At 39.8% G+C, this 24002-nt stretch overlaps 1 protein-coding gene across 4 annotated transcripts; it reads right to left on the bottom strand.

Moving 5' to 3' along the window:
• Window positions 1-543: 543 nt before the first annotated feature.
• On the bottom strand, window positions 544-22531 carry Nt5c1b (5'-nucleotidase, cytosolic IB). Of its 4 annotated transcripts, none has more exons than XM_034514492.2 (10): window positions 22409-22525; window positions 20750-20839; window positions 20244-20417; window positions 16120-16257; window positions 14455-14970; window positions 14110-14277; window positions 12384-12513; window positions 9608-9730; window positions 9038-9222; window positions 544-914 (listed from the first exon to the last, which is right to left on the bottom strand). In XM_034514492.2, exons 1-10 carry the CDS (start codon window positions 22439-22441, stop codon window positions 585-587), a joined length of 1887 nt encoding a protein of 628 aa, XP_034370383.1. In that variant the 5' UTR covers window positions 22442-22525; the 3' UTR covers window positions 544-584. The 4 variants fall into 4 exon arrangements, with proteins under 4 accessions (XP_034370383.1, XP_076798238.1, XP_076798239.1 ...); XM_076942123.1 differs by having other exon boundaries at window positions 22401-22525; XM_076942124.1 differs by lacking the exon at window positions 20244-20417 and having other exon boundaries at window positions 22401-22531.
• Between the last annotated feature and the right edge of the window lie 1471 nt (window positions 22532-24002).

Below are 24002 nucleotides of genomic sequence, written 5' to 3' on the forward strand. Positions count from 1 at the left end.
CCCTTGAGGCTGACTTGCCAGAGAGTTCATCTTAGGAACTACACATGAAAGCACCAGCGGATGTATTTGGAAGTGGACAGTGTTAAAATTGGTATACGCCTGCAGACAAAAATGACATTTCTCATTTTGATTTGGTAAAATGCTTGCCACACAGAGATAACAAAGGACACAGCCCCAGTTATCAGTAGTGTTCTTGAATGTACTCATTCCATCCTAAATATACCTTTTCTAGGTGATGCAGCATAGAGATTCATTCAGCTGTCTAACATTAAAAAATGAGCAATGCCTTTTGGAAATTAATTAAGCTTCTTGTGAAAAAACTTAAGTATCAAAGTTCCAAGCTTGTCTAAAGAGGCACCATTACAACTTACACAGATAGGTACAATGAGATCCAACATCCCTCCCTAGTTTATAGAAACATAGCTTGCTCGACCATAGCTTGACAGCTCAAAATATTTTCCAAAAGACAAAGAAAAACAACAAGCTAGGCTTGGTGGCCAAATTCTCAGAAATACCTAGTTACTCTACACATACAGAACTCGTGACATTTGTAATACCAGACTGTTTATTTTTCCTCCCCATCCCTAGTTGCGTTTTTGAGCAATGCCATAAGGCACATGGGCAGTGATAGTACCAAATTTCTGTGCTGATTCGATGTGGAACATTTGGTCATCAAAGAAGATGTGGGGCCGAATCTTCACTAAGATGGGACCTTTAGGGGCTCCAGCCAGGAAAAGAGCTTCATCTATCTCTAGACCCCAGCGGCGAAGGGTCTTCAGCACACGGGCCCCTGAACTCGCTGCACTCCGAGCAGTAACCAAGTAGGTCCTGATGGGACAAAGCAATCGTTCGTCTTTGGCATAGAATTTTTTCTGCAGTTTCCCTAAATCTTCCAGAAAGCCTTTAAGAGGACCCTGGAAAAGAGAACATATGTGTCAGCTGTGCATGGGTGAGCAAAGAGAAGCGATTACTAAAACAAAACAAAACAGGGTCTTATATGACCTTAGAATCCACCAAGTTGCTGACTGACATACATTGATTCTGGGCCGACAGCACAAATTTATGTGAAGATATTTCCTGATACATAACCATCCCTTGCATGCCTGGAATAAATCTAGGATAACCACATCATTTATCATCCAGACAAAGATATTTTAAGTGTGAAAGAATGTTCTATAAATAATAAGCCAGGGCAATAGGCATAAACTATCCCCAGTATCAGGGAGATACGCTTCAGTTGATCACCAAAAGCATCATTTTACCCCATTGTTGGTTGGTTGCACGTTTTACCTTTGAAATTACTGTTACTTTGTCTAGCTAGTTATTCGTTTGGCCCGGGTCCAGCCCTGTCTTAAAGCTATATGTCTTTATAGCTTTGTCGTTTCTACATAAAGACATAATATTTGCTTCTTTTATGTTATTCTGGTCTTTATCACTGTTTTATGTTTACATCCATGAGTAACTATTTTATACTTATTTATGTCTTTTATGTGCACACAGCCATTGTTATGGTCTCCGACATTTGTTCCATAGAACTAGTCTTCTCAAGGAAATGCTTGTGGAAATATTGTTTGAAAACACTGTATTATCAACATACCGCTTACTGTCCTCTCTACCTGAGTGAGGTTTTGCCTGGAAATAGATTCCATGATTTATATTTTCTCTGAATAAGATGGAATGCAGATCATCGGGCTTGGTGACAAGCAAGCACTCTTTATCCTCTAAGCCACCTCACTGGCCCATTTTAAAACCATGTTTACTTATAGTATGTGTGCATGGGTTCAAAGGTAACACATGATTAAATATACAATCAAGATAAATAGAAAGACATGGCTGGTTGAAGGTAAAAGAACAGAAAAATATACAACACATATAGCATTATTCTAAAAATCAGGAATATATGAATATCAGACAGGCATTGTATGAGAAACAGGAGTTGACATATGATGAAGAATATATACAATTATCCTAAATATGTGGTATTCAAAATATACAAAACTGATCAAAATGGCTGTGTGTGGTGGAACTCACTTATAATCCCACCATCTGAGAAACTCAGTCAGGAGGTAATGAGCTTGTCTTAGGATTTTACTGCTGTGAACAGACACTATGACCAAGGTAACTCTTATAAGGACAACATTTAACTGGGGATGCCTTACAGGTTCAGAAGTTCAGTCTATTTTCATCAAGATGGGAGCGTGGCAGCATTCAGGCAGTCATGGTGCTGTCAGAGCTGAGAGTTTTACATCTTCATCTGAAGGCTGCTAGGAGAAGACTGACTTTCAGGCAGCAAGGATGAGGGTATTAAAGCCAATGCCCACAGCGACACATCTACTCCAACAAGGCTATGCCTCCTAATAGTGCTTGGCTGGGCCAAGCATATACATACCATCACAGAGCTCAAGGAAAGCCTTAGTTACCATGCTGGCTACTTGTCAGCTTGATACAACTTGACACAAATAGGAATTATCTGAGAAGAGAGCCTACATTGAGGAAATGCCCCTGTAAATCCAGCTGTAGACATTTTCTTAGTTAATGACTGATGACTGAGGGCCCAGTCTATTGTGATTAGTGCCAACTCTGGGCTGGTGGTCATGGGTTTTATAAGAAAGCAGCTTAAGCAAGACAGGGGAAGCAAGTCGGTAAGCAGCACCCCTCCATGACCTCTAGCAGCTCTTGCTTCCAGGATCTACCCTGTTTGAGTTCTTGCTCTGCTCTTGCTCCTTTGAAGACGAACAGTAATATGGATGTGTACGGCAAATAAACCCATTCCTCCCTAACTTGCTTTTGGTCATGGTCCTTCATCGAAGCAAGCAAACAAACAAACAAAAAACAACAAAAACCCAAACAAAACAAAAACAACAATAACATAAACCAACTAACCAACCAACCAACTAAACAAACAAACAAAAATACCTAAGGCAAATACCTGGTACCTGACCGTGTTTTGGGGAGAATTGTGGAAGGATCTTAGAAGTTTGGGCTAGGAAAGCCATTTAATGTTGAGAGCTTAGTTGGATGTTCTGTGGGAGCTTGGAAGGTAAGAATGATAAGAACAGCACAGAGGGTTTTGTGGGTGGATTGATGCCCCCTCCCTCCCCTGGAAGTCCTGCCTGGCTACAAGAGGTGGCCACTTTAGTCTCTATTATCTCCTTCTGGTAAGAATCTCAGATAGGCTCATTCCCATAGACTCCCCTTATCTTCCTCCATTGTAGTATCCTCTTCTGTCCCAGGCTTGCAGCTTATCTCAGAGATGCCTCTGACCTGTGTCCATTCTCACTCTCATCCATGTCCCACCCCCATCCCCATACCTGATCACCATCGCCTTTCCCCTCCTCACACCCTCTCCTACCCAGTTCCTTCTTTCCATCCACTTCTGATGACCATTAAGTTTCCCCTTATGAGGGAGATTCATGCATCCTCTTTTGGAACCTCCTTATTACCCAGTTTCTTTGGGTCTGTAGGCTGTAGCCTGATTATCTTGCACTTTATGGCTAATGCCCACTTATAAGTAAGTACATACCACATGTGTCTTTCTGGCTCTTGGTTACCTGATTCATGACAACATTCTCAAGTTAAAACCACTCACAAAGACTTCAACCCCAAATCTGTCTTACCTACAAGATGAGCAGGAATAAAGAGAGCAGACAACTGAGGGAACAACCAACCAATGACTGCACCAACTTGAGACTTATCCCATATGAGAGAGCCAATCCCTGACACTATTAATGATACTCTGTTGTGCTTGCAGACAGGAACTTAGCATAACTGATTCCTGAAAAGCCTCATCCAGCACCAGAAGACGGCAGGTGCAGAGACCCAAGACCAAACATCAGGAAGAACTTGAACAGTCTTGTGGAAGAGTGGGAGAGAGAATTAAGCAAGCCAGAGTTGGGGGAGGGGTCAACAACATCATAAGACTTTCAGAGTCAACTAACCTGGGACCTGGTGGACTCACAAAGACTAGGCCCCCACATTTGTAGCAAATGTGTAGCTTTGTCTTCATGTGGTACCCCTAACAAGTAGAAGAGGGGCTGTCTTAATCTCTGTTCCCTGTCCTTGGATTCCTGGACTGCCTGGTTGGGCCTCAGTGGGAGAGAATGTCCTGAGTCCTGCTGGGACTAGTTGTCCCAGAGTGGGATGGTACCCAAGGGGGGGGGCTCTCCCTTCTCTAAAGAGAAGGGTAGTGGGAAATGGGGAAGTTGTAAGGGTATAAGGGTAAGACTAGAAGGGGAGGATGGAGGGGCCTGTGATTGGGATATAAAAATCAATTAAAAAATCTTTTAAAAAGGGAGCATTATAGAGGGTGGGGGCCTTGACTGTGGAATTTCAGAGGGAAGTTTAACGACTTTATCAGGGCCATTTGCTATTTTGATTTAAGATCCTGTGGTTCTAATTAGCTGGGCCTGAAGAATTAGCTGTGATTAACAAGATACCAGAACTACTAGAGTGACATCTTTGCTTTGCTGGGATACTTGATACTGGTCTTCTGGAGCTGAGAATTTAGCAGTGATTAAGTAAAGACTGACATTTTTGAGGCAAAATCTTCTGGAAAGTGTTTCCTGAGAGTCATCACACACCAGCTGTGTTATAGAGGTGGCTCTGATATTGTACCTTGTGGTGGCAGCAGAACTTTGTAGTCTAAGAGTCATCCAGGTAGTCTTGGTTTTGAAGGTATGAAGGGGTCATGGAGAGCAGCTAAGGCTTGGCATTGGAGAGGCCAGGAGAGGTCATTGGTAAAAGTGCAGCCTCAGTGGTAGTCAAAGGCCCAAGACTGAAAGGATCATTGTAAAGAAGCTGAGGCTTGGCGCCATAAATAAAACCTAATGGTGAAAGTTTAGCCCAGTTATAGTAGAAGACCTCAATGTTTTGGAGAAACCAGTACCATGAACAGGGCAAGAAGAACAGCAGCAGTGAAGTGGAGCCAGCTGGAGACTAGAACTCAAGCTGTTTGTGCTGCAGAGGACAGAGCTGGAGAAGTGATCCAAACCTTTTGGAGGAGCCCAGAAAATCTCAAGTGGATCCTAAACACTGGACATTCTTTTATGCTCATTTGGGTAACTGTTGGAGTTTGGTTTTGCAAGTTCGGATTGTGAGTGTGTCCTAGATCTTCCCTCTTAAAGAAAGAAATTATTTATTTTTTATTTTGCTGGAGCCTACAGCTGAGAAACTTTGAATTTTAAGACTTTGGATGTTAAAAGAGATTGGCTATTTCAAAAGGATTGAAATTTTAATGTGCTTGAATTTATAAAGACTGTGGGACTTTTAACGTTACTTATAATTTTAATGTGAGATCTTAGAGACAAGGAAAAAGGGTTCATGGCTTAATAGTGATGTCTGTGCTTGTGTGTCAAGCTGACTAGCCTTATGTCAACCTGACACAAGCTAGAGTTAGCTAGAGTTATCTGAAAGAAGGGCAACTCACTTGATAAAATGCCTCCATTAAGATCCATTTAGCATTCCTTAATTAGTCATTGATGGGGCAGGGCCCAGCCTATTGTGGGTGGTCCCATTCCTGGACTGATGTTCCTGGTTCTATAGGAAAGCAGGCTGAATAAGCAGCACACCTCCGTGATCTCTGGATCAGCTTCTGCTCCAGGATCCTGCCATTTTAGTTCCTTTCCTGACTTCCTTCAAGATGAACAGTGCTGTGGAAGTGATGCCAGATAAACCTATGCTTCTCTAACTTGCTTTTTGGTCACGATGTTTCATCACAGTAATAGAAACAGCAAGTAAAACAGTTACATAGTTAGATCCTGTCTCAGTCAAACAAAAAATCCCCAGCAATATTTCTGTACGTCAATACTGCCTTCTTGTTCGGAAGACAGCAAACAAACAAAAAGAACTGAGCATCTTGAACATGATCTAGAGTGGTGGTGTAGGTAGTAAAGTGCTTTCCAGTACAAGGACTCAAGTTTGTATCTATAGCAACCACATCAAAATCCAGGTGTGGGGGTTGGAGGGATGGCTCAGCGGTTAAGAGCACTGGCTGCTTTTCCAGAGATCCTGAGTTCAATTCCCAGCAACCACGTGGTGGTTATAACCATCTATAATGAGATCTGGTGCCCTCTTTTGGCCTGCAGGCATACATGCAGGCAGAACACTACACATAAAAAAAAAAAAAAAAAAAAAAAAAAAAAAAAAAAAAAAAAAAAAAAAAGACAAAGTGCTGGTAGTGTAAGACTTTAATTCTAGCACTAGGGAGGCAGAGACTAGAGGATGGGCAGAGTTTGCTGTCTAGCTAATCTGGTGAATTCAAGCTACAGAGACTCCAGAGACTGTCTCAAAATACAAAGAGAGTGATAGGAGAAAACAGTTGACACCCATCTCTTGCTTCTATACACACACACACACACACACACACACACACACACACTTTCATGCTAGCAGCATGACTTTAATTAATGTGATTAATCTAGTTTATATTTGTAGAATGGACCATCAGCAATATATTATTCTCACAACACACAGGACACACTCAGCAGGTTATAACCTCAGAACAAAATACACAATAACAAACAACATAAAATACAAAAATAGGTTTTCTGGTCACATGTGAAGTGTAATAGAGCTATGTGGGGAAAAAACCCTCATCAAATATTTGGAAGTTAATTTACCTTAACTGCAAACAATCCACCTAATAACGAGGAAGTCATAAAGAAATTCAAATATATTTTGAATTGAAATAAAATTATATCACTTTTAAACATCTGGTAGATTAATTTACAAAAAAAAAAAAGACCAAATCACACAAAATCAGTGACCTAAAAGTGTTAGGAAAGTTACCTTGTGGGATAGATACATGAAATTGGTAAATTACTGCCCATAGTGACAAAAAATAAAATAAAATGAAATAAAACAAAGCAAAATGACAATAATTACTAATATTGGACATGAAATTAGAGACATCACTAACTATTCTACAAACATTAAAAAAACCTACAGGAAAATATTTACAAGTTTATGGTTATAAAAATGATAAATGAGTTTTGAGGAACACAAACAATAAATAGAAGAAAGAAATGAAGTGAAGAACAAAAATGGCTACACAGGAGAAGAGCCTTTCAAGGTCTGGCAAGATGATTCAGGAGAAAAAAGTACTTTTTGTACAAGCCTGAAGACCAGAGTTAAATTCCTAGAACCCACATAAAGGTGAAATGAGAGACTGAGTGTTGTCTATTATAAAAAGAGAAAGGGACAAAGACATGTTTGCTAGAGCCAAGTCTGGTGAGGCTGAAGGGGGTGGTGCTTCTGTGGGCCCATGCCTTCCCCCTCAGGTACCAGCCACACAATGGGTATAATGTGGAATAGAATTTATTTAGGACATATGAAGGGGAGTTGGCAAGGGAGGGGAGAGAGAGAGTGAGAGAAAGAGAGGGAGAGAGAGAAAGAGAGAGAGAGAGGATGGAGAGGGAAGATGCCAGCCAGGAACAGAGGAGAAAGGTGAGGAAGGGGAAGGGGAAAAGGGAGAAAGTGGTCAGAAAAAAAGGAGCAGAGAGTAAGAGGGTAAAAGAAAGCTTGAAGGGGGGCAGCTTCTTTTATAGTAAGCGAGACATACCTGGGTATTGCCAAGTAACTGTGGGGCAGAGCCTAGAAGGAATGCTAACATTGAGTTCACAAAGTTGTCTCCTATCCTCCGCATGCATGACATGGCGCCTGTGCTCCAACCTCATCACACATACAACACACACACACACACATACACACACACACACACACACACACACACACAGACACACACAGACACACACACTTAAAATATGTAGAGTATATACTAAATTAATATACGTATTAAAACGTTTTTTAAATGGTATCTGTGTCTAGGTAGCTTATCTAGAAAGGCTTATCAAACATTTACCTAGCTTTCATGCATTTTATGAAATCATTAATCATTATTACTCTACTACTCAAGTGAGATATAGCAACGAAACTATAGGCTAATATATATATATATATATATATATATATATATATATATATATGCATGTAGACAAGTTCTCAGACTAAATCCAGGAATGTCTAAAAAGGTCATGACACTCTATGACCTTCTCCAGTGTACACGCAGTGCAGAACTGCCTCAACAAGTTAAGATCCTTCAGTGAATTACATGTGAATGTCCTCCTGAACCAATGGATTTTCTCAATGAATAATACAAAGGCATCAATCAAAACCCATCATCCATTCCATAAATCCTCAAACATGCATAGTGATTGATAGCACCTTAACTTGACAAAGAATATCTGAAAAGATCCTGTAGATACATTACTTAAGACTGGAAGGCTGAACATCCTTTGAAGGAAAGGGAGCAAGGCCAGCAGGACCATATTCATGGTTGCTACTGCACATTATATGGAGCAGATTCAGAGTAAAAACTGGGTCATCCATCAGGTCAGATTCAGTTTGGAATCCATTTTCAAGTTTCCAATTTTCTTCTGTTCAGATGCCCCTTTTAGATCTAGATCATAATTTTTAATACTTCATGAAATGGATTTTTTAAGAATGAAAAAAAAAAAAAAACATACAAACCAATACACACAATGCCCTAGAACTTGCTTTTGGTTTGTAAAGGATGTTGAAGGCTAATTATTTATTTGGACCTAGATTCTCAGTTTTGAAGCTCTTCTCAATTAAAGTGTCTTTCTTGAACTTGAAGTCACAGTCTGACAGACCAAGTAAATGTTTACAGAGTAGAGAGTTTATTGGACATGACTTTATGGTTTTGGGGGCTTATGATATTGAAATGGCTTATTGGTACACTGTCCTGTATGTCACTAATAACCTGAAGGAAGTTAACTCATAAGTGACAGAAAATCACAGAAGTGTTTTCAAGAGGGTATATAAAAGAATGATAAAATTCACAAGCAGAATTGTCAGTAGTACATGTTCAAATTAAGGAAGAATTTACAAACAAAGGAGCACAATATGTGAAGAGAGAGGAAGAGGCCACCTGAAATAGGTTGCAAGTCACCACAAGGAGCAGCATCTATATTCACATGTTGGAAGAAAAGCAGATGAAAATTGAAGTTGGTGATCTTACCTGAGCAAGAGGCTTATTTTCAAATAGTGTTTCATGTTGGAAGAATTTATCCAAACCGTGGTCCTTGGCAATATGTTCAGACTCATCTGAGAAGAGGACAGCATCCCCATCAAAGGCCACGCGGAGCTGTGTGTCACAATAAGCCATGTCTTTGGCTCCATCAAACATGGTTGCAGAGGCAATGCCTAACATCATAGGGATAGATTAGTACTTTTCTTAAGCCTATGGGTTTTAGTTTCTCCTAGTAAAATCTTTTTTCCCCAAAGTGATGTTTCTTCTCTAGCTATTGCCACATAATTCTTCCCCTGTCTTCAACTACAAATCTCAGAATATGCACAGACTCAGTTCATACAAGAATGGGAGGTGAAAATGAGTTGTGTAATAATCCCAGAAAATGTTCCCTTCCAGTAAGGTCAAATCCTTATTGAACATAAGTAAGGAATGCCACATGTGTAAAAGCCTCAGCAGAGGATTCAGTAAGAAGTAAGCCAGCTAAAGCTGTGTGAAGCCCAGGACAACTGACCATCAGCTCAAACCTTATGATCTAGGAGAGTAAACTCAGGTCTCTACCTTCTTTTATTGCTTCTTGTACTTTTTCAGAATCCGCAGAAAGATACAAGTTGGTAAGATATGCCTTCAAATAGCCAATGGGGCTTTTCCCACCCGTCAAACAGAAGCGGTCAATCAGTAGACCTATTGACAGGTGAGAAGGGCTGTGTTATGACCAAAGGATACAACATTGATCCAAATAAAACTTAATGTAGGAGTAAGGTGTTATATTAGTAAATGCTTGTGAGTTCATTTGTAAGCATTTGGAATGATAAATTTTTGAAAATTAAAAATGACTTTCACAACACCAATATTATAAAAACCTCTGAGATACTTCATATTCTTTTGGCACACTATAGTTTATGTAGCATATTCATACAAACCATGTCAATTTACTCAAAACAGCATGGCATGTATGATTCTCCTTACAGAAAATGATGCTGAAAAGACTTGCCCAACCTACTAGTTCAAAGACATAGGGCAATCTTCAGCCCACATGTTTAACTATATCTGCATTAAGATAATTCTTTTCCTTATAATACAGCTTTCTCCTTGCTTATTGAAAGGAGATTTTAAGGTATGGCCCTACTTTAAATACTAGTTCTGCATTTCTTTAATGCAATACTTAGTAATAAGTCACTCCAGGATTTAAACTATTTTCTAAAACTAATCTAAAAATTTCACTCCTCATTGACTAGAATATTTGATTATAGCTATTAGCAAATAGAATATTAGCTGATAGTAAATGAACATCCATTTAACTTGCAAAAATGATCTATTACTGTATATCTAAATTGTCCATACTGGTTTTCAACTTTCTGTGTTACTGTGTAGCCTAGGTAGGTCTTGAATCCAAGGTAACCCTCTCATCTCTTGCTGTAGTTTTCTGAATAGTGAGCATGATAAGCCTATGCTCTTAGGCTTCAATTAATACACTTTTCAATATCTCCCAATAATTAAAAGAAGAAAAATTGACTGTTCAGAAGATCTTGTAAAGCCAGCACCCACATATACAATAAATAAAAGAATGAATTGGTTCATAAGTTGTCTTGAAAGAAATTTAATGAGCTGAAAGCTATTATAAGCTCAGTGGTTGACTATAGACCTGCTCCCATGAGGTCTAAGATCCAACCTTTATGCAAAATAATTGATTTAATGGTATCTATTAAGAGTTTTTAGAGAGTTATACTTTTTAACATAGAATTCCTTTTCTGACAGTATTATTTTAAGGCATGTACAAAATTTTTGTAAGGATTTAAGTATAAAAATCTAAGCTCAGGATTATATTTGAAAAAAATGTATTCATCAATGTGAGACTCATGCATATGATAAGAATCTATGTGTTTATTCAAAATTGTGTTTAAATTTATGATAAACTGGGTAACTATGCTAGATAAAGCAACATGTGGAGTCTGGTCAGCTGTTTTCCGAAGAATTAAGGACAAAGGTCACCAATGTGGGTACAATGCTTTAGTGTCAAAAAAATATAAAATTTTCATTTGATCCAATGTTGACTTTAAGTGACTCAAAAGTGGATCTTATAAACCATTAAATAACATAACTATAATGTTCTAGAAAATATGTATTTGTACTAGGATTTTAAAACTGGATGAAAACATTGACTTTTTTCTCAAAGTGATTCCCATTTACTGAAGAGCCAGGTATGAGCATAGTAACTAAGACCACAGTAGAGCTAGGCAAAGATTGCCTTCTCTACCCTAAAGAGGGAAATAACCAACTCTTTCAAGGTCATTTAATGGAAAGGTTGTAATTCCATGGAAAAGACCAGATGGAAAGGTGTTCAAATTGTTTAATCAACAGAATCCATATATAAGTAGCTGATACCCGAGGCTGGAAATCTCATTGTGTTTAAGATGCTTCAGGACAGACACAAGAGTATCACTTACTAAATCAATAAGATTGCAATGGTGTACACCTGTAGTCCAGTTCTAAGAAGCTGAGGCAAGATGATCCAGGATTATGTGAAATAAAATAAAACTCAATAACTTATAATACACCTTGTTTACTTATAAATATTCCTAATTTAAACCTAAAATCTCTATGTGCATAATTTAAAACTGATTTTGATGTGACTTACAACTAGACCCATTACTAGAAAACAAGACAATGACATCCCAAAGAGATTGTTAGGTCATTTCATAGTAGAAAAACAAAAGGAAATTTTACAAGAAAGGTACATTAGTGCCAATGCTAGGAAGACCAGCACCAGTGCAATCTTCTATGTAAAGTTTTTGGTAAAAATATGGACTTGTGTGTGTGTGTGTGTGTGTGTGTGTGTGTGTGTGTGTGTGTGTGTGTGTGTGAGAGAGAGAGAGAGAGAGAGAGAGAGAGAGAGAGAGAGAGAGAGAGAGAGAAACCAGGAGCATCCAATTTTAAGAGCTGGAAGGGGATGTGAAAACCTTTAAACCCTTAACATGGATCTGTGGTGAGGAAAAAGTTTGATCCCATAGAAAATGCCTCTGGGCTGACGGCTCCTTGAAGTCAAGTTCAGAAGTGAAAAACATAAAGCAGAGAAATATATTGAGGACCTGGGATTAAGACTTTGAAATTCACACTTGACAAGTTAAGTCCAGAGCTTTGAGCCCAACTCTGTGCTGAAGTTAAAAATGAACATGGCCTTTCTTGTTCTGACATAGGCAAATAAACATTCCCCATGCAGAAGGGGGTGTTGGTATCAAAGACATTGCAATGGTTTAAGCCACAGTTAGCAAAATAGCATGGTCTCTTTTTTGCAGGGCTGAGAGCTGGTCTTCCACATGGTATTTATTTTACTTACCGTAGTGATTGACGCTGTTTATAAGCCGTACTCCCACTTGAGCATGGTTATTAGTCATCAGTACTATATCAAATAAGTCCTGTTCGTCAGGATACAGATCACGGAGTCTAGAGTTGACATGCTGCAGTGCCTGCAGGTTGCAAACGCGGATGTATAAAAAAAGGGCAGGCAAGGTGGAGGGTGTTAGGAAGCAAGAGGAAAAACACCTCATCAGGGTCAGAATCAAGCTTCACAGAGTTCTGACTGAAAAACCACTGCTTCTTTAAAAGGTGACATGATGATGTCACCTTTCCTATGTTTTCTGACTCCCACACATAAGCCTCCATTAATGCCCATGGCAAAATGAAAATGTCTACAGGATGGAATTATAACATTCTCTTTAATAGAATTATCTTGGGAGATTGGATGGGATAGGAGGGTTGTGGAGGAGAAACTGGGAAAGGGGACAGCATTTGAAATGTAATATAAATAAAATAACTAATAAGAATTATCTCAGCAGTAGGTATAGAAAAAGATCAGCGTATACATTTAATGGCATGCCTTCTCGTTTGTCTATTTGTTTAACTTTGTAAATCCTGATTTTATTGTGAGAAATTTGTAATGATTTGGGATTTTACATGTCACTCATGCAGAAAGCAGATTGAGGCAAATTGATAATCTCACTTTTTTCTGTTTTTATATGTTCTATGGAAAAATCATAGATGGTGATTTATTTATTTTAATGTTAGAATTTAATTTATTTTTAAATTGTGTGTGTGTGTGTGTGTGTGTGTGTGTGCATATGCAAGAAAGAAGGTGCCCACAGAGTCTAGAACAGTGGTTCTCAACCTTCCTTATGCTGAGACCCTTTAATACACTTCCTCATATTATGGTGACCCCCAACCACAAAATTATTTTTTTAATACTTCATAACTAAAAATTTGCTACTCATATTTGTAAGGTAAATATTTTGAAGGGAGAGGGTTGCCAAAGAGGACATGACCCAAACATTGTGAACCATTGGTCTAGAAGCTGGAGACGGTTGTGAGCTGCCCTATGAGGGTATTGGGAACCAAGTCACGTCCTCTTCAAGTACACTGCCAGCTTTAAATACCACATTCTTCTTTCTAGCCCTTTAATCTATTTAAAAACATTTAAAATGTTTTTCATAGTCTAGTGGTTTTGTTCCATGGTTCTAAATGTTCTGCAAGTCTATTTTACCCCAAACTCATAGAGGTGCCATTTGCTTTCACATGGTTATATGATTGATTGTGTAATAATCCAAAAACGTATGCAGGAGATTAGTTAGGAGTGTTACATGTTTTAGTATACATTCCTGATATTAAGTGTTGGGATAGTCTTGATCTTAATATATTTGGGGTCAGACTAGCTCAAGTAAATCCCATCATTTGAAAAAGGCATTTTCTTTCCACTACTCAGCACCATGAACTCCTTGTTACTTCCTACCTAACCCCTGTATGGAGGAAACAGGCTTTTGTTTAAAGGTCAGATGACTAGAGCTCCATTTAAGAAAGCCATGATCCATAATGGTAGGTTCAGGATGAAAAATCCTTTTCTCAATAATTCCAGATATCTTTGGGACTTGGTCAACTGGAATGGGACAAGAATTATAAAGATGGCAAAGGGATTATTGGGGGAGAATTGACAAACTCCAAGAGGTCCACCTGGGTTCTTTTTCTTCTTATTCAGAGTCCCTGATGGGAGCGAAAGGCAGTTCTCACAGTACCTTGACAAACCGAAATGCTGGCCCTGGTGTTAGGATGACATTCTCATTGGTGAGCTGATACTCCATGTATTTTTCCAGACCCTCTTCTTCATAGATTTTTCTGTCATCCACCATATTGAAAAGTGCACGGGAAGAGACAGCAATGGTGATGGCATGCTTGGGTTTGGGCTGTGGAGAAGGTCAAGGAAAGGAGAGTCAACACATATATAAAGGGGTAGGGATGCAGCTGAGATGGGATAGAGAACTAAGTTGGGAAGGCTGGGAAGAACTTCTCTACCCAATAAGTGGGGTGGGGTTGAGGGATAAGAAGAAGGGAGCCTAGGAGTGGAAGCCAGGCACCCTCACCGGCCTGGGTCGGGCACAGCTGGGGATCTTCTCATACAGCATGCTCACAGATGACCAATAGGCCTCATCCACCTCGTCTTCCTCTATCTGCTGTCTCTGTCGCTGCTGGCCATCAGAGCATTCCTGGTCTATGTCCACAGAGGTGCCATACTGCAGGCGGCGCTGGACATAAGACTTCCACTCAGTAGGAGGAGTGCGCGGATACTCTCGAGTCTTAGGTATCCCTTCTCGGGAGTCACAGCTGTGTGGGTACTCTCTCAATTGCAGATCTCTAGGCTCTCTGGTTTCCCTGGGAGCCCATGGATCACTGCCCGAATACATCTTCGCTGTCCGTCTGGTGTTGGGTTCTGTTTCTGGGGGTGTGGGAGGTTGTGAGTCAAGCTGGGTGATAGGTCTGTTCTGTGGGGTCTGTTGAATGGAGGGCTTCTCTTCTGATACCTGAGGTGGAGGCGAGGTCTCGCGTTGACTGGCGGAGGCAGAGGAAGTTCGAGAGGTAGCAGAGCTGTTGGGGGCTGGCTGAAAAAATGGAGGTTGAAGTTCAGGCCCATGGGGATTCACATCCCTATCTCCCACAACTGCACTGCCTAGCTCTAGCCTATTCCTAGATCTTGAATGAATTCTAGTTCATTCTAGCTCCCTTTAACTAGACTGAAAAGCATCCAAGCGTTTCTTGTCTCCAGACTTCGGATAGTTCTGTTAAAATAGAGTGCTGGTTGTACTCTCATCCACCAACCCTTCTACCAGCACCTCACGCATGTGTATCACATGCACTCATTGCAGCCCCTGCTTGGCTTTGAATAAATAGGATCAAGTTCTTGTATCCTTAAGAAGCATTGGTCATAAACCTCGCCTCCCTCAGTGATTCGAGTGAGTTTCATGTGCAAACTGGGTAAGACACTGGCATTAGAAAGCTCTACTTTATCCTGATCCTCTATGACTCCTTTTGCCCAGTGACTATGTGTGTGATTATTGGGAGGGCTGGGGAGTCACATGTCTACGGTCTTGTAGATAACAGCAGAATTAATTATCTTTCTAAATAAGAGAGGGGGAATTCTAGAGAAAGAAGACATTACTGACACAGCTCTGCAAGATGCTATTAAACATTAGCAAATTTCATATGACACTCAATTTATGTTTGTTTCACATGTATGGCCATCCTTGGTGAGATTATTGAACCAAACCCAACAAAATATCGGTATATGAGATGTGTTTATATATTTGTACAGAGAATCTCTTCTTTTCTATGCATCTGAAAAGAATTTTATAAATTCGCTTATATGTTCAGGCCTAGTTGAGAGCCTAAAACCCATACAATGACATTTAAATTTTTTCTTTTGATTTGATTGTTTTCTTCTCTTTCCTCTTTTGAGAGCCATGGGTGCTCAATTGTGTTTGTTATTTGGATGAAGGACAGAGAACATACAGCTAGACCTAAAGGCTGTATTTAAAACTGCTGGCTTTGTAGTATGAAAACCTGGGCATATTGCTCTGTGCTTTTGTTATCTCGGTGGTAAGTTTAGGCATACCTGGGTGTTTCTGGAAGAGCTAAATTAACTACCAAGAAGCCACTTATCCAGAACAGGGTCTAAATGCTTTGAAAAATAAGTACCAATAGATATAAGTCATCATTTATCATCCACTCCTCTCTTTCACCACTAGCTCTACCTTGACAACGGTATTCCTGCTTCTGGGCTCATCCACTGATGGAGCCCTAGTGGATGGGCTCCGTGATGTTCTGGACCACTGATTTCGCACAACGTACCCTCGGGAGTCTGAAGTATGCAAGGGTAATTCTTGGGATCCCTGTGTAAGAGAAAAAAACCCAAATATTTAATTCTTAACCATCCATTCTTTGTGTGTATGTGCCCACAGGAGAACCATGTCAGGCTAAAAACAGCAGCCACCAATGGAAAGATGTTCCCCCAGCCCTGTTTCTATGATCCTTGATTCAGTCTAAGTCCTGGTTGTGCTGTTCTTCCTTTGGCTCAATTTTTATTACAGGATGAAGTAACAAAGTAGACGCTCACCAAGAAAAGCATGAGCATTCAACATTAAGCAACTTTTGTAGTGAAACATAACAACAGAAACCAAGGAAATCCAAAAAACCATCAGATTCTACTACAAAAGCCTATACTCAACCAAACTGGAAAATCTGGATGAAACGGACAATTTTCTAGACAGATACCAGGTACCAAAGTTAAATCAGGATTAGATAAACCATCTAAACAGTCCGGTAACTCCTGAAGAAATAGAAGCAGTCATTAATAGTCTCCCAACTAAAAACATCCCAGGGCCAGATGGGTTTAGTGCAGAATTCTATCAGATCTTCAAAGAAGACCTAATACCAATAATCTTCAAACTATTCCACAAAATAGAAACATAATGAACACTATCCAATTTATTCTATGAAGCCACAATTATGCTTCTACCTAAACCACACAAAGACCCAACAAAGAAAGAGAACTTCAGACCAATTTCCCTTATGAATATCAATGCAAAAATACTCAATAAAATTCTTGCAAACTGAACCCAAGAACACATCAAAATGATCATCCATCATGATCAAGTAGGCTTCATCCCAGGATGGATGGAAATCCATCAATGTAATCCACTCTATAAACCAATTCAAAGAAAAAAATAACCGACATGATCATTTTATTACATGCTGAAAAAGCATTTGAAGAAAATCCAACACCTCTTTATAAGTCTTGGAAAGATCAGGAATTTGAGGCCCGTACCTAAACATAGTAAATGCAATATACAGCAATCCAGTAGCCAACATCAAACTAAATGGAGAGAAACTTGAAGCAATTCCACTAAAATCAGGGACTAGACAGGCTGCCCACTCTTTCCTTACCTATTTAATATAGTACTGGAAGTCCTAGCCAGAGCAATTAGACAACAAAAAGAAGTCAAAGAGATACAAATAGGAAAGGAGGAAGTCAAAATATCACATTTGCAGATGGTATGATAGTATACTTGCGTGACCCCAAAACTTCCACCAGAGAACTCCTAAACCTGATAAGCAACTTCAGCAAAGTGGCTGGATACTAAATTAACTCAAACAAATCAGTAGCCTTCCTCTACTCAAAGGATATAAAGGCTAAGAAAGAAATTAGGGAGATGACACCCTTCACAATAGTCACAAATAATACAGAATAGCTTGGTATGACTCTAACCAAGTGAGTGAAAGATCTGTATGACAAGAACTTCAAGTCTCTGAAGAACAAAATCAATGAAGATTTCAGAGATGGAACGATCTCCCATGCTTGTTGATTAGCAGGATTAATACTGTATAAACGGCCATCTTGCTGAAAGCAATCTACAGACTCAATGCATTCCCCCATCAAAATTCCATCTCAATTCTTCGTAGAGTTAGAAAGAACAATTTGCAAATTCATCTGAAATAATAAAAAAGAAACCCAGGATAGCAAAAACTATTCTCAACAATTAAAAGTACTTCTGTGGGAATCACCATCCCTGACCTCAAGTTGTATTACAAAGCAGTAGTGATAAAAAAAAACTGCATGGTATTGGTACAGAGACAGGCAAGTAGATCAATGGAACAGAACTGAAGACCCAGAAATGAACCCACACACCTATGTTCACTTGATCTTTGACAAAGGAGCTAAAACCATCCAGTGGAAAAAAGACAACATTTTCAACAAATGGTGCTGGTTCAACTGGAGGTCAGCATATAGAAGAATGCAAATCAATCCATTCATATCTCCTTGTACAAAGCTCAAGTGCAAGTAGATCAAGGACCTCTGCATAAAGCCAGATACACTTAAACTACTAGAAGAGAAAGTGGGGAAGAGCCTCTAACACATGGGCACAGGGGAAATTTTCCTGAGCAGAACACCAATGACTTATGCTTTAAGATCAAGACTTGACAAATGGGACCTCATAAAATTGCAAAGCTTCTGTAAGGCAAAGGACACTGTCAATAGGACAAAATGGCAGCCAACAGATTGGGAAAAGATCATTACCAATCTTACATCTGATAGAGGGCTAATATCCAATATATACAAAGAACTCAAGAAGTTAGACTGCAGAGATTCAAATAACTCTATTAAAAATGGTGTACAAATCTAAAAAAGAATTCTCAATTGAGGATTAATAAGTGGCTGAGAAACACCCAAAGAAATGTTCAACATCCTTAGTCATCAGGAAAGTGCAAATCAAAACAACCTTGAGATTCCAACTCACACCAATTAGAATGGCTAAGATCAAAACCTCAGGTGACAACAGATGCTGGTGAGGATGTGCAGAAAGAGGAACACTTCTTTATTGTTGATGGGATTGCAAGCTGGTACAACAACTGTGGAAATAAGTCTGGCAGTTCCCAAAAATATTAGACATAGTGCTACCTGAGGACCCAGTTATACCACACCTAGGCATATACCCAAATGATGCTTCAACATGTAACAAGGACATATGCTCCACTATGTTCATAGCAGCCTTACTTATAATATCCAGAAGCTGGAAAAACCCCAGATGTCCTTCAACAGAGGAATGGATACAGAAAATGTGGTACATTTATGCAATGGGGTACTACTCAGCTATTAAAAACAATGACTTCATGAAATTCTTAAGCGAATAGATGGAACTAGAAAATATTATCCTGAGTGAGGTAACCCAATCTCTAAAGAACACACATGGTATGCACTCACTGATAAGTGGATATTAGCCCAAAAGCTTGGATACAACTAACAGACCACATGAAGCTCAAGAAGAAGGAAGAACAAAGTGTGGATGCTTAGGTCCTTCTTAGAAGGGGGGAACAAAATACCAACAGGAGGAGATACAGAGACCAAGTGTGGAGCAGAGCCTGAGGGAAAGAAAGGCCATCCAGAGACTACCCCACCTGGGGATCCATCCCATATAGTTATCAAACTCAGACATTATTGTACATGCCAAGAAGTGCTTGCTGACAGGAGCCTGTTATAGTTATCCCCTGAGAGGCTCTTCCAGAGCCTGACAAATATAGAGGTAGATGCTAGCAGCCAACCATTGGGCTGAGCACTGGATCTCCAATGGAGGAGTTAGAGAAAAGATTGAAGGAGCTGAAGGGGTTTGCAGACCCTAAGGAAAAACAATAATATGAACCAACCAGAGTCCCCAGAGCCCCCCAGAGACTAAACCATCAACCAAAGAGTACACATGGAGCAACCCATAGGCTCCAGCTGCATATGTAGCAGAGGATGGCCTTGTGGGACATCAATGGGAGGAGAGGCGCTTGATCCCTGTGAAAGCTCAATGCCCCAGTGTAGGGGAATGTCAGGACAGAGAGTCAGGAGTGGGTGGGTGGGTAGAGGGAACACCCTCATAGAATCAGGGGGAAGGGGTATGGGATAGGAGGCTTTTGAAGGAAAGGGGATAACATTTGAAATGTAAATAAAAAAATATCCAATAAAAAATTCAAAAAATATATAAAATATAAACCAAAAAAAGAAACTCTTGTAGTAGCTCAGAATCTTCCACCTATGACTCTTTAGTCATATCTTCTCCTTTCCACAACATCCTTGCTTAAAGATAAGCCTACTACTATAGGTCAAAATTATATATCTATGATGTTACTGTGCTGTAAATTGAGGGCAGCCAGTACTCAAACCACAGCTTTGCAGCAGGGCTTTGTGACAGCTAAACATAAGTGGATACAACCTGCCAACCTTTGTTTCATGATGACACCTTGGAGAGGCAAGTGGACTATTTTCTGTCCCATATCCTTCCCCTACCCAAGATGACTGGGGCTCCCCTCCCAAATTAGTCATGCGATCTCTGCTCACCCTGATCATGGTGATCTGCCGGCCCTGCTCCCACAACAGGCACATGTGAATATAAATACGTATTGTGCGACAGGGGCTAGTTCCCTCAGCTGCACAAAGGCAGCGTCTACAGGAGTGGTGATACCGCATGGGGCAACATCTCAGCGAGTGACTCGGATAGCCCGCACGCCTCATCTGAAAGATTGTGCAGAAAATGGGTCAATGTGATGGCCAGACTTCCCTTCCCTCCCTGATCTAAAAGGACAGGTCTCCTCCTGTTGGCCGAGTGGAGGAGACTGTATTTCTACACTTCTCATTCTGCCTGAACATGGAGGCCGTGGACTGGAGGGAGGGCAAGGGCCAGCTTCTCCTGAGTGTATCCCTAACCTCTTCAACAGGACCTCTTCCTTAGTTACCCCTTGGTGCAGACCTGGAGGGCTCATATGTCTTTTCCGGAGCTCCCCCAGTTGTTTTTTCCCCATTGTGTTTTCTGCTTTCTTTCAGCTGTGCTATGCAGGGTAGCTCACCTGAGTGCTCAGACGAGCTCCAGTTTTGTCAGAATCCTTTCTTTTCTCTGCATCTAGACTCTCTTTTGAATACCTCATCCCAGGCTCATTCTTAATATGGAAACAAAGAATGTTTATTAATGTATATTCTCAGAGACATTTAGAAACCTTGGGTTTGGAAGTTAAAACAGGGTAAATAAAACCTAAACTTTGTCCCTTGGCCAACATCAAAAACATGTGAATTTTAGCTATGACTCCTCTCCCAGCCTAACAAGTTTAAGAAAAGGACACATTTTATAAATAAAAACAATTACACAATCGTGTTGTTATATGACTCAATCATTCCATAGGTTCAGGATATGAGCAGCACTTATCATTAAAAATGATAACATGAGGAATGTAATGAGAGTCTCCCAGGGGTCAACAGCATCACCATTTAAGTATAAAGTTCCCTATGTAGGATAACTCTTTCTTCCCTATGTTTTACTGAAGACTGCAAATTATGAAACTTTTCATTTTCTATATAGAACAGAAATTCATATAACTGACCCTAACCAGTATTAATTTGATTTTTACATCAAGGACTTTAATTTTGTACAGATTTATTGGCACAACAACAATTCTTAATGTCAAATTTCTCTCAGCATCTAACTTAAAAAAGGGGATTTCCTACTTACAAACTAATAGGTAAAAATCAAGAACAGAGAGGATGACCCTGTATTTTGTGGAAACCTAATCAAATATCGATGTTTGCATTTTGATTGGGAAATACCTACCAGAAGACTATTTGTTTCATGTTAATTCAGGTGTGTACTGTGATTAATATTAGTGTTAAGTGTCTATTTATGATGTGCCATACATACATAAATTAGACCAAAGTCCTTTCAGAAACTTCTATATCTATCCATTTACTCCTTGTGCATGCCCAGGAATCATCATCTCCATGTTAGTTGAATGAGAATGTGACTTCAAGGAATGGCTTAGTTGCATAACTATTGAATGGACCTGCATTCTCTCCACCAACTCCCCATGCCCTCATTTCAGGCACCATAATATTCTGTCACTTCTAGCTCCCAAAAATATTTAAATCTAACCAACCTTTATCTCTGTGTTAGGACTCCAGACATCATTCATGGCTTTTAAAGCCCTCATATTTCCAAAGTTGTCTCTTTTGTTGAATGTAAGCATAGTTAAACTTTATTCCTGGGTCAACTCTATCTTCACCCAAACAGACCAGGAGCATCAGGATGAACCCACTACTTCCTATTCCTATACTCAGCCGCTGTGTCTCTTTTTGGTAAGCCACTTTCTCTTCAATAATCTCCAAAACTCAGCTCATCCCAATCTTGGTGCAATACCACAGGCAAACGCTCACCTTTGTCTTTGTACAAATCTCACTGAGCACTGAAATGTACTGTTTATTCCTCTCTCCTATGGAGCCATTTTATTTACTCCTTCATATGAACTATGAACACATGCTCAACAAAGGCCAACATACTAGGTTGACCTACATTCTCCTACTCCACCCCATTCTTCTGTTACGTCTACTCCCTTTTACATGTCTCTGTGGTCTAGACTTATTTGCTCTTGCAGAGCATTTTCAAAGAGTAAAAATGGACTAATGTTTACAAGTCTTCAGCTTTCTGGTAAGATTTTAGGATGGTTCACTCACTCACTCACTTTCTTTTTTTGTTTCAAGGATGTTTGACTCATTTCTTCAACTGATGGAATTTGTTTCTTGTTATGATGGTCTTCATCTCCCCAGCTCCATTTCCTATCACTTCGCTGGCTCAGTCTAGCTCTGAATTTAGAATGTCAAATTTATGACATCATGTGTGATTCCATGGTAACTAACTGACGCCACACATATATACTTAGTGTTTTGTTGTTGTTGTTGTTTTGAAGAGAGCAGTAGCCTTTCCTGTTCCAGCATATTAATGTATTGCCATCTCTTGCAAAATGTAGGAATTGACGTGTAAATTGCTTAGATGTTCATTATGCAGCAATATTAATTTTACAGATTCATTATCCCTATACCCTGTCACACATCATACCTATTCTCCTCAGCTTTGTCCATCTTCTGATTGAAATGAATGCAAACGTATTTGTGTGTCCAGGTACTTGCTTTTGTCTGGAGTTTCATAGACTTCTTGACAGCTGAGAGTTCGTTCTAGTAGAGTTTGGCTTTGAGCTTTGCATTAGTGTGTGTGTGTGTGTGTGTGTGTGTGTGTGTGTGTGTGTGTGTGATTTCTTTCACAGTGGCAAAGACTCTTATCATTATCAAAGCTGTTGCCTATGCCTGGACAGAGTGGATTATTGCCTGTACTATCTATGTCTATCTTTCCTCATGTTAACCCAACCCTTAACCCTTGAGATATACATTTCCCCTATTGTGTAGAGAGCACTATATCAAAAACAGGCCCCAGACTCTGGTTTATAGATTCAGACCATATTCTATGTTTTTGTTCAGATTTTAAACTTAATGCAAATGTAGGTAAGATACATGTGTTCTGCCAGTCCTAGCTGTTGAAACCATAAAAGAGAGAGATACAGTAGGCTTCTGACCTTCCTAGAAATCACTGATTGTCAAGTCTGACTAGTACAGGTTTCCTAAATAATCTTTTTCTGTGTATATTATTCGGGCATTAGTTTTCAATTCTTTTATGCCACCACTCTCTACCACAATACCTTTCTGCAACCTCAGAGCATTTGGCTAATTTTCATGATCTTAATTTTCTCCATTACAAAATGGAAAAAATATTTAGATATTAATTGGAAAAACATTTAAAAATATATTGTGGGAGCTGGCAAGATGAATTGAGTGAGTGAAGTGTTTGCTGGATAAGCAAGAAGATCTCAGCTCAAATCTTCAGCACTACAGTAAGGAGCCAGATGGAGTGGGGACACCTTAACCTCAGCACCGAGCAGGGCAAAATCAGGCCATTTCTGAGGGCATGTTAGCCTGTCTAGGTGAAATGCAACAGATTTCATTGAGAAACCCTGTCTCAAAGCATAAGATGGAACCTTTTCTGTTCCAATATTACATACATAGAAGGGAATAGGATTCTAATTCTTCCCACTGTGCAGGTGCCAGAGCTGGGCACCTGTCTCCTTGTCTCAGAAAATTGAAGAAACCAAGAACTTTCTGCTCACAGCCCGGCAGAAGGATGCCAAATCTGTCAAGATCAAGAAGAACAAGGATAATGTAAAGTTCAGAGTTTGCTGTAGCAGGTGCCTTTACACCCTGTTATCACAGACAAGGAGAAGACAGCAA

This window comes from Arvicanthis niloticus, chromosome 11, assembly GCF_011762505.2.
Source record: "Arvicanthis niloticus isolate mArvNil1 chromosome 11, mArvNil1.pat.X, whole genome shotgun sequence".
In the NCBI taxonomy this organism is placed as follows: Eukaryota; Metazoa; Chordata; class Mammalia; order Rodentia; family Muridae; genus Arvicanthis; species Arvicanthis niloticus.